General features: G+C 38.6%; 1 protein-coding gene across 1 annotated transcript in view; it reads left to right on the top strand.

Moving 5' to 3' along the window:
* Nucleotides 1-12214, top strand: part of AIDA (axin interactor, dorsalization associated) — a 40944-nt gene that overhangs the window by 943 nt on the left and 27787 nt on the right. The window contains exon 2 of the mRNA XM_023203689.3: nt 7373-7442. Within this exon, the coding sequence (XP_023059457.1) occupies nt 7373-7442 (70 nt within the window). The remainder of the gene's footprint in view (nt 1-7372; nt 7443-12214) is intronic.

Raw genomic sequence — 12214 nt, 5'->3', positions numbered from 1 at the left:
GTAGGCTGTGAGTCCCACCCACCCCCTCGCTCGGTTGCCTTGGGTGGAGTCCGCGCAGGATGTGAACAGAAGAGAGCAAAATGTGAATTAATGGACCACGCACTGGAGCACCACTCCCTCCTTGGATCCCTCCTCCTTTTCCTGTACATAATGTATAGCCGCAGGGTACAAGTGAGTACCAGTTTCCTTGAGCAACCTAAGACCAATTTCTTGCCCTTTCTGGTTTCCGCAGAAAACTTCAGGGATGTCTTCAAAAATAAAAGACAAGATTTATATACACATAAAATGTTGCTTAGGTTTTTGCACATTTTTCTGAACTTAAGAACTGTCTGCCAAAATGCTATTGTTTGCAAACTCACCATTAATTATTCTTTGTTTAAAGCAAGTTATTGTTTGAGATTTCACTGAGTATTAAACCATGTATGAGTAGAATAACCCGGCCTTCCCCACCACCCCCTCTCCGCCCCTGACACACAATGATTTCTGGAAAGAATAAACGCTTCGTACTTGGATGATCTAAACTCTTAGCCTGTCGCCACAATAGTTATTTGTTTTTATCTATTAAGATAATTTAAATGTGTAGGTACTGACTTTGAATTGCCTGTAGTTTCAAAATGCTCCGACAAAAACCCGTGCCCTGGGCCATTTTGCCATGTGTAACAACTAGTAGCATTTGTTTTGCATTTTCACATGATTTCATTTGCTCTTGCAATAACTCAGTGAGAATATAATTATTCTCATTTTACGAAATGAGGAAAACTGAAGCTCAGGTTAAACAGATTACTCAGGTCACAAGCTGATACCACTGAAATCTGGGATTTAAAGAAGAAAATCCAAATCCTATTTCTACTACAGAGCGCTTAAGATGCACTGAGAGAGTAATTCTCTAAGTGAATTAGACAAATTATAAGATTTTCTTTATTACCGGAGAACACACCCTTCCATACTGCAGCCAGTTAGACAGTAAGCACCTATGTATACCCATTCTGTATATTAACTAATATTGCATAGCTTGAAATAGAAAGCCATCTCTTACTTGTGATGTGAGACCTAGCAGCTGTTGACACTGGGTGGCTGACTTCACAATGGAAAGTAAAGAATACCATGTCCAATTGAAATTACAAAGGAAAATTGAAAATGCAAGCTGTTTAGTGTGAATTTCTAGGAACCTGAAGGTGAGGGTGATAGGCACGTGCAAATCCATTGTAGGACCTCAGTACTAACCACTGAACTTCATGATTCTAGTAGTCCTCAAATTATAAAACCTGCCAGGGTCAAATTTCAATGAAGACATGTAATGATTGGCTTAAATTCTGTAAACATGTAGGCTACATATAAAATGAGATCAAGAGTTTAAAATTAATATATCCAGAAATGAATGCAAATTATCTTTTTTATTTGAAATACCTGGGAGGAAAGGCTGCAGCAAAAGACATGAATTGAGGGCCACTCTAATGATGTAAACAAGAATTGACAGGATTTAGTTATTGACTGGATATCGAGGGTGTAGAAGGAGGAAGAGTCTAGGATAATTGGGATTTCTAATTGGGTAGGCAGCAGTCTTTTTATAGCCATACAACATACAGAAGCTGCTTTATGGGAGGGATGTAGGGGGAGAGATAGTACGTATCTGTATTATCATACTATCTCAGATGGTATGATAGTAAGTATCTGTATTATTGCTACAGTAGTAATACTGTAGCTTAAACAATTTCATTACTCAACAAGGAAGGGTTGGGGATACAAAGATGAATAAAATCTGATTTCTGCCCTCAAAGCACTGAGAATCCAGTGGAAGATTTTGGAGTAACTGGGTGTTGCAATTATAGAAGTATGAAAAGAATAAGTGCTCCCACATTCCTTGCTATTTCCTGAAACATAGTTCTGCCTTAGGCCTCTTGTATTTTTTTTTCTGGGACACTGTTTCCCCCATTATCTGTTTGGGTCACTTCGTCACCTCCTTCAGGTCTTTGTTCAAATATCCTCAGTGAGGCTGTCTCTGGCCACACCCTGTTTAAAATTGCAAAGTCTCTTGTCCACCCCAACTGCCTCTATCTCAGTTTCACACCTCCTGTTCCCCATCCTGCTTCATTTTTTCATTTTTTTCCATGGTACTTAGCACAGTTGAAAATATATTTTCTTTTGTTGTTGTTTTTTCTGAGACAGAGTCTTGCTCTGTCACCCAGGCTGGAGTGCAGTGGCGTGATCTCGGCTCACTGCAACCTGTGCCTCCCGGGTTCAAGCAGTTCTGCCTAAGCCTCCTGAGTAGCTGGGATTACAGGTGCACGCCACCACACCCAGCTAGTTTTTGTATTTTTAGTAGAGATGAGGTTTCACCATCTTGGCCAGGCTGGTCTTGAACTCCTGACCTTGTGATCCACCCGTCTCGGCCTTCCAGAGTGCTGAGATTACAGGTGTGAGCCACCGTGCCCAGCCACAGTCAAAAGTATATTTTCTGTATTTGTTTTGTTTACTGTCTCTCTCCCCACTGGATTGTAAGCTCTGTGAGGGTAGAGTATGGGCATATGTTGCAGGGTGTTGGGACGCTGTCTATTTTGTTCTCTCTGTATACTTAGTGTCCAGAGTAGTAATAGGCTCTCCACATGTCATTATTTGTTTAGATATTATGTAGTTATTCTATTGAATGAATTTAGGAGTATGCTATGGGAGCATTAAGGAGTTGATGCCAAACTACAATTGGAAGACTTAGATGAATTCTGTCAAGACTAAAATAGTCATCCAAAGTATTAGATGGTTCAATTAAAAGTAACGCATTTCGCTGTTTGGGGATATGTGGCCCCTAACTTATGGTAGAGTGGCACAGAAACTGTTGCTCAGAATCAGGCATTTCACAGGATCAATCCTGAGGTATTTATCTAGCACATGGATACTCAGTAAATATCTGCTAACTGGTCGGGTGTGGTGGCTCACGCCTGTCGCTTTGGGAAGCTGAGGCGGTCAGATCACTTGAGGTCAGGAGTTCAAGACCAGCCTGGCCAACATGGCGAAACCCCCCTCTACTAAAAATACAAAAAAATTAGCCGGGCATGCTAGTATGTGCCTGTGGTCCCAGCTACTCAGGAGACTGAGCCACAATCATCGCTCGAACCTGGGAGGTGGAGGTTGCAGTGAGCGGAGATCGTGCCACTGCACTCCAGCCTGGGTGACCAAGCGAGACTCTGTCTTAAAAAAACAAAGCAGTATCTGCTAAGTGAATCGATTAGTCTGAAGACTGGATAATGGCCACTTGTCTTTTTTTTTTTGAGACAGAGTCTCGCTCTGTCGCCTAGGCTGGAGTGCAGTGGTGCAATTTTGGCTAACTGCAACCTCCACCACCCAGGTTTAAGCGGGCCTCCTGCCTCCACCTCCCGAGTAGCTGGGACTACAGGAGCATGCCACCACACCTGGCTAATTTTTTTTAAATTTTTAGTAGAGATGAGGTTTCACCATGTTGGCCAGGCTCGTCTCAAACTCCTGATCTCAAGTGATCTGCCTGCCTTGGCTTCCCAAAGTACTGGGATCATAGGCATGAGCCACTGGGCCCAGCCCTACTTGTCATTTTTGCTGTGTTTTATGTCTCTGCTGCTGAAAGTGTGGTCCACAAATTGGTGATGGTCTACAAACTGTTACTGCTGTGCAGTAAGGTAAGGAAAGAAATTGAGAGTAAACATGTGGAAACTTTATAGCAACTTGACATCCTCATGATATTTTTGAAATTGTATTTTATGTAAGTATTAGTCTAGAACAAATTTGGTGGAAAAGTGATCCTTTGCTACAGATGGTTTGAGAAACACGAATTTCTGTGTCACGGAATGCTGTGGGGTTTCCAGGAGTTACTTATGTATGTGCTTAAGGTATGTTTAAAACTCTCCCTTGAGAATAGTCCTGTTTTACTTGTGGGTACCTTTGTAGGGTGAGATGAGTCTCTAGAGAAGAATATTTGACAGATTTATTTCACTTTTCCTAATAGAATGTCAACTTTTATTTGCTCATTTAATATTCAGAACAGTAGATTTCCCTCTGGACAAAATCAGGTGTCACTTTGTCTTAAAATGGTATACTCATTTGTGGAAATAGAAAATTAATTTTTCATGTCAGCTTGAAAAGTTCTTTTTAAGGCTGGGTGCGGTGGCTCATGCCTGTAATCCCAGCACTTTGGGAGGCCTAGATGGGTAGAATGCTTGAGCTCAGGAGTTCAAGACCAGCCTTGGCAACATGGCAAAACCCAGTCTCTACAAAACATACAAAAATTAACCTGATGTGGTGGTACTCACCTGTGGTCCCAGCTACTCAGGAGGCTGAGGTAGGAGGATTGCTTGAGCTCCGGAGACAGAGGTTGCAGTAAGCCAAGATCATGCCACTGCACTCCAGCCTAGGCAAGTTTTTTTTTTTTCCTGTCTCAAAAAAAAAGTTATTTTACAAACAACTTTATTGAGGTATAATTTATATACATGAAATTCATCTATTTTGCATGTACAATTTAATGATTTTTTAGTGAAATTTACCAAAATGTGCAACCGTCATTACAGATTTTAGAAAATTTCCATCACCCCCACAAGATACCTAGTGTTCATTTGCAGTCACTCCATATTCCCACTCTAGCCCCAGACAACCACTAATCTACCTTTTGTCTCTATAGATTTGTCCTTTCCAGACATTTTATGTAATTTGAATCATGCAGTATGTGATTTTTTTTTTTTTTTTTTTTTTTGAGGCGCAATCTTGCTCTGTTACCCTGGCTGGAGTGCAGTGGGGCGATCTAGGCTTACTGTACCCTTTGCCTCCTCAGCCTCCCCAGTAGCTGGGATTACAGGCGCCGGCCACCATGCCCAGCTAATTTTCATATTTTTAGTAGAGATGGGGGTTTCACCATGTTGGCTAGGCTGGTCTCGAACTCCTGACCTCAAGTGATCCACCTACTTTGGCCTCCCAAAGTGCTGGGATTACAGGTGTGAGTCACTCTGCCCAGCCTTGCATAATTTTTAATAGCACGATTCTGTTTGAATTGAGCATCCTTCCTTTCCCTATTGCCAATTAGCATTTGAACAGGAGTATAGCATTACACCCTTCTGACAGTGATTCTGCTTAGGTTGACGGCCACCACTGCAAATTATGTGTAGAATTACTCAAAGAAAGAAACTCATTCCACACTGTAACTTCTCTGAGTTCAGGGATGTATAGTTGATGTTGTTAAGGATACAGAGTATGGATTCCTTGAGAGTACTCCATGCAGGTGGTAAGCCAGTAAGAGTTAGAAAAGAAACCAAGTACAGAACAAAGACAATGGCTATGTTGTTTCTATTTGTACCTTTTCCTGTACAGAACACACAAAAAGTGAGTCTATGAATGACATTTTAGGGAAAATATGAGGCTTCCAGCTTTGGGAGAAAATAAATAAATGAATGGAAGCAGTTTAACTAAGTAACACAGTGGAGCTATCTTGCAAATATTAAGTTTTTTTTGTGGCTAATTCTGCTTTATGTTAAGGAGGATGCAAACCTTTCATAAATTGGATAGAGGCCAGGAAGAATAAGGTACTTTATGCCTTATCTTTAAAGACATGATTGCACAGAACTCCCATCTAGTACATTTTATTTGGAAACATAAACTCTCTTCTGCAATTGGCTTGGTAGAAAATCTAGCACTTGCTACCCTTTGTATTCCTGTTCCTATTGCCCACACAGAATAGTACATAGTATGTTTGGGAGTTTAATTTTCAAATTCTTTTGCTAGTTTTTTCCCCTATATTTTTTAGAAATTGAGATAAATATCACATCACATGAAACTCACCAGTTTAAAGCATACAATTCCATGGTTTTTAGTGTATTCACAGTGTTGTGCAACCATTTCCACTGTCTAATTCCTGAACATTCCCATCACTCCCAAAAGAAACACCATACTTGGTATCAGTTACTCTCAGTTCCCTCATCTCCTGGCCACCACTAATCTGCTTTTTGTCTCTGTGGATTGATCTGGTCTGGACATTTCATATAAATGGAATCATATAACGTATAATCTTTTGCAGCTGGCTTTTTTCATTTAGCATGATGTTTTTGAAGTTCATCTGTGTTACACATGTTAGTAGTACTTCATTCCTCTTTTTGACTGAATAATTTTCCATTGAATGGATATACCACATTTTGTTTATCCATTCATCAGTTGATGGACATTTTGGTTATTTTCACTTTTTGGCTGTACATTTGTGTTCAGTTTTTTTGTGTAAACATATTTTTCAGTTCTCTTGGATATATACCTAGGATTTTGAAATTGCTGGGTCATACAGTAACTGTATTTAACTTTCTGAGGAATGGCCAAATTGTTTCCACAGTGGCTGGTACCATTTTACGTTCCTACCAGCAATATCTGAGGGTTCCAGTTTTTCACATCCTGTCAGTACCTGTTATCTTCTTTCTCTTTCCCCCATAAGGACGTAGTTTCATTTTTTTAAAAAATTGTACTCATTCTAGTGGGTATGAAGTGATATCTTATTGTGACTTTGATCTGCGTTTTCCTAATGACTAGTAATGTTAATCATCTTTTCCTGTGTTTATTGACCATTTTATGTCTTCTTTGGAGAGCTGTCTATTCAAATCCTTTGCCCAAAATTGGTCTTTGTGTAGTTGAAACCATAGTTTTATAGTTTAGTTTGTAAGGGGATTGACTTTTACAAACTAAACTGTACGAGTTTTTTGCTATCTCAGAAGTAGCTTTGAGTCCTCATTGTTGAGCTTGGACTAATAATATAGATCCATCCATTAAAAACTCATGCAAGGCCTAGCTGCTATTTTAAAGTGTAATGATAATTGGACAGACAATGATATCTGTTGCTGATTGGTGGATAATTTTCTTTATTTTCCATGAAAACATGTTTTCAAAAGTATATATTGATAGTAGAATGGATTATTACCACTTTGTCATTGCTGTAATTTGGATTAGGACTAATTTTACTACCAAATTAATGATAGACTGATAAAGTACCTCTGGTTAGTATTATCACTGGTGCTCTCTGGAAGTGTTTAAGCAGAATCTGGACAACTACTTATTGGCTTATTATAGAATAAAGTCACGCATACTAAAGAAAGTTGGATTAGATGCCCTTTGAGATTCTTTCCAGCTCATTTTTACTGCCTAGAGCTGAAGTTTGTCCCAGTGAAATGGTATGAAAAGTATTGTATCTTACTTTCATCATCATTGTATAAAGAGTTTGTTTGTTTTTTTTTTTAGAAGAGTTTGATTCTCAATGTAGATTTATATTTTAAAAACAGGACAAGATATAATTGTACTTCACATTGTTAAAAAGCTTTAAATTGTTACACTTTGTTGCAGTAGTTTGCTTTTCTTGCATTCTAAAGAGCATGTTTTCTTCTTACAGATTAGCAAGACATCTCCAAAAAGAGGCCCAAGCTCAACACAATAATTCTGAATTCACAGAAGAACAAAAGGTACCATAAAATAATCTGTAGATATATCAGATTCCAAACAAAAAGTGTTTTGTCTTTTGAGTTCTTTAAGCAAAACAAAAAACAACAAAACAAAAACAAAAAACTGTTGTACTTAAGTAAAAAGAATGATACTGATTATGCTTTGCCTAACATTAAGTGATTATTTAGAGATACCATATGACTTATCACTTTAAAGCAATAAAATTGTTGTACTCAGCCATTTAGGCTTTTCTTAACTTTGCGTAACTTTAGTGGAGACCATCCATGCTTTTGCTGAAGAGCGGGAGAACCCAATCCACACTTTGGTGAAGATTGGGGAAACCTAGAGACTGGAGTGTGTCTAGAGTCCTTGGGAAAATAGAAAGATTGTGGGTAGTTGCATTCCACCTCAACACTTATTTGATTCTGAACTTTCGTAACTCCTATCTACCTCCTCTCAGAACAAACAAATACACACAAAAAACAAAAGACCAGGACAAACCAAAACACCTCTCCACTGAAAAAAATTAGTTCAAGTCAAGAATTTGGCATAAAAATCCATCTGCAAAATAAATGCATAAGGTTGCAAAATGTTTCAATCGTGCCTTTTCTCCTTGAATTAAATTTTTTGTGTGTCAAGTTGAGTCTCTAAACTGTTAGTTATTATGAAAAATGGGTGACTGAAGCTTTAAAAGAGAAGAAATGGGAGGAAACAACTCCCATTTTCTCTTGGCTCAGAGTATCTAGTGTTAAGTCAATGTTTAATCTTATAGATAATGAAAAAAAAATTGTCAGTCTATCCCCCATCTCCTAAGAAAAGTGTGAAAACTATGATGACTTAATTTGTTCTTACTTATTCTTTCTGTACAGAGGGAGTGGTAATGATTTTTTGCACACTTTTATAGTAAGCCTAACAACATTCATTTTAGTCTATTCGTCTATGTTCATTTGATTCTTACTTATAGGAGTTTGGGAAGAAGAAGCCCCTAAAGATTAGGGTTAGCCATATTTCTTACACAAGTTTGTATATTTGCATTTTAAAAATATTTAGGATCTACTTTATCTAATGTACTTTTTAATTTGGTATTTAAAAAAAAATTACTACAATTTAAAATAATTTTTTTTTTCTTTTGGCCAGGTACAGTAGCTCATGCCTGTAATCCCAGCACTTTGGGAGGGCGAGGTGGGCAGATCACTTGAGGTCAGGAGTTTCAGAACAGCCTGGCCAAAATGGTGAAACCCCGTCTCTACTAAAAATACAAAAATTAGCCAGGTGTAGTGGTGCGTGCCTGTAATCCCAGCTACTAGGGAGGCTGAAGCAAGAGAATCACTTGAACCCAGGAGGCAGAGGTTGCAATGAGCTGAGATAGGACCACTGCACTCCAGCCTGAGCAACAGCCAGAGCAGCACTCTTGTCTTGAAAATAAATAAATTTAAAAAAAAAAGAATATATTTTTTTCTTAGTAATTCCTAGTATGCACAGTAGATATTAGGAGTCTTAGGATTTTAGCCCTGGAAAATAATGACCACAGCGGAAATGACTGATTAGCTTAAGGAAAGGAGCCTCTGTAAAATCTGAAATTTCTCTAGGAATTGATTAGGAAATGATCAGCTGGCATCACAGAATTGGGAGTTACGGTACCTAAATTTTGATAAACAGAATATCAGATAGCCACATATATAAATTAATAGCTATCAGAATGTGTTATGAATATGGAAACAGAATGAAAACTCAGGAAATTAAAAAATGTTTAATCTTTAATCACCTGTTTGAGTTACTTACATCCTGTTTCCAACACTGAGGTATAGGATGTATGAGCCACATGACCTCAAATATTAAGTGATTTGACCTAAAAGACACTAAAAAATATATTTTAAAAAAAACACCGCTGGGCATGGTGCCACATGTTTATAATCTTAGCACTTTGGGAGGTTGAGTTGGGAGGATTCTTTGAGCCCAGGTGTTCAAGACCAGCTTGGGCAACATGGTGAAACCCCATCTCTACTGAAAATACAAAAATTAGGTAGGCGTGGTGGTGTAAGCCTGTAGTTCCAGCTACTTGGGAGGCTAAGGTGGGAGGATCACTTGAACTCGGGAGGCAGAGATTGCAATGAGCTGAGATCATGCTACTGTACTCCCGCCTGGGTGACACAGTGAGACCCTGTCTCAAAAAAAAAAAAAAAAAAAAAAAATCAAGAAATGAGCCTATCATATAATGATTAGACTAATGAGGAAAAAATTAACTTTTTCTTAATTTTCTTTAACTTTAAGGCGGAAGCTGGTGTTTGATAATGCTATTTAGTCTTAAATTTATAGCTTTTCCTTAGCAGCCACATGACCACTGTATTTTTGGCCACAGGAGGCAGCATGACTTAGAGGACAGAGCTGAGACCTGGAATCAGAAGATTGGGAGTCTTGCTTTTGCTCTGGCTATGGCCTTAATTTTCTTATGTATGAAATGAGGGACTAGAGAACTCTAAATGATCTTCAGAGTATCCCTGAATCTTCTTATGTCCTTTACTTTGAAGTGTGCTGCACCTCCTTCTTTACTAGAGGCCTGATTTCAGAGGCGTTTATTATTTATGATACCTGCCTAGGAGGCATTTGTGGCTGCCAGTTGAGACTACAGAGAAAGCTTGTGCCTGCCTGCCTATTCTCTGGGCTTGGATAAGGAACCCCAAATCACTGTATACTACATTGTGAATATAAGGCAAGTTGTATGACTTCAAAAGTTTAATTTTCTTTAAAAATGCAAGTAAAACATTCACAGTGGGCCAAAAAAAGTCATGCTGACATGTAGGCCTTATTTCAATGTCACATAAGGAAGAAGTTATCAGAGGCTCTAAATTAATAAATAATTAGAAAACGGATATCTTCCAGGTGTATTCTGGGGAACATTGGTTCTGAAAAATTAATAGATGTTATTTGAACAGATAGAGTTCGTGACTTCTTGCGACCTTTAGTATGCACATGTGTATGTTGAATATTTTAAAAGAGTTTGGGCATGTAGTATTTTAAAATTTATTTGCTTTTGGAAGTCTCCCTCTCCCTTCAAAGAACATTTCATTGAGTTTAGTGTTCTGAAACATATTATGGGAAATTTTGATATAAACTGTTGGATCTGCAAAATTAATTAAATGCCAGACCTAGCATGCAAGCCAAAGGAGAAAAAACTTAATTGTGTTTTCTTCAAAAGAGGAACATGGAGAATGTTCTTTACATTATGCTAAGCAAAATTGTTCTTTCTTGAATTGGAATTTTTATGCTTTTACTATTTTTAGTGTTTTTGTAGCAGTGACAAATCTTAGAATTATGCCAACCTTTCAATAGTTTGTACAACTTTGAAAGAAGATTAAAAAAAAAAACAACATACTTTGGCCAGGCAGGGTGGCTCACGCCTATAATTGCAGCACTTTGGGAAGCCGAGTCAGGCGGATCACGAGGTCAGGAGATCGAGACCATCCTGGCTAACACAGTGAAACCCCATCTCTACCGAAAATACAAAAAATTAGCCGGGCGTGGTGGCGGGCGCCTGTAGTCGCAGCTACTCGGGAGGCTGAGGCAACAGAATGGCGAGAACCCGGGAGGCGGAGCTTGCAGTGAGCCGAGATCAGGCCACTGCACTCCAGCCTGGGCGACAGAGCGAGACTCCCTCTCAAAACAAACAAACAAACAAACAAAAACCATATTTTTAAAGTGCTTTTTAAATGAAACTTGGTACTGTCTAGCGCACAGTGAGCTCTTAAAAATGTTTGATGGGCCAGGCATGGTGGTTTACGCCTGTAATCCCAGCAATTTGGGAGGCCGAGGCAGGCAGATCACCTGAGGTCTAGGGTTTGAGACCAGCCTGACCAACACGGAGAAACCCCGTTTCTACTAAAAATACAAAATTAGCTGGGCGTGGTGAGACATGCTTGTAATCCCAGCTACTTGGGAGACTGAGGCAGGAGAATTGCTTGAATCCGGGAGGCAGAGGTTGCAGTGAGCCGAAATCACACCACTGCACTCCTGCCTAGGCAACAAGAGTGAAACTCCGTCTCAAAAAAAAAAAAAAATTGATGAATAAATGCTATTCTGTGTCTTAGGTGTTGATATTTATTCGCATGTGATTGTTATTTAAGACAAGACTAATTCTGATTTTTTGGATACATTCTCGTTTTTGAGAGAATAATTTACATTGATTTTCACGATATTTATTTTAAGTCTAACGAGCTCTAAAGCAGAACTACTGATCTCTAAACTTTATTAATTGGTGATAAATAGTATGAAAACTTCATTTTTTTATTCTTAATATTCTCAGCAATTTCTGGTGTAAAATTCATGACACTTATTTGGTCCTCTTTTATGATTAGTTCACTTAGCTTTCGTTTCAGTTCCTGATAGTGTTGTCATTATAACAACTGGGTTTAGTAACCAACGAATAGCTGCCAAAAGCTTTCATTCCACTGAATTCCTGACTTTGGTGTAGTAGATTTTCTCAAGTAAGTTTCTGGACAGAATAGAATATCCTGTCTCATGATGCTTAGAAAGCATTTCCCTGTTTTGAGTCAAATTTGGTGGTAATAAGAATTCCAGCAGTCTATGCTTGTTTTATATTTTATAAGGCTCTCCTTTCCACCCTTACCCTAATGTCTTCCCCCCCAGTTCTACCCTCACCACCTCCAGCTCCCAGCTAGACAGTAGATTCTGGCTGTTTGAATCTAAAATATTAAGTCTGGATTAAGTGAGACCATTCTACCCTATGTGTATTTTTTAAACCTATTTTTTCTTACACAGATTGAAGACATTTTAG

The sequence above is a fragment of the Piliocolobus tephrosceles genome, chromosome 1 (assembly GCF_002776525.5).
Source record: "Piliocolobus tephrosceles isolate RC106 chromosome 1, ASM277652v3, whole genome shotgun sequence".
Classification (NCBI taxonomy): domain Eukaryota; kingdom Metazoa; phylum Chordata; class Mammalia; order Primates; family Cercopithecidae; genus Piliocolobus; species Piliocolobus tephrosceles.
This window is presented reverse-complemented; position numbering and strand designations above follow the sequence as displayed.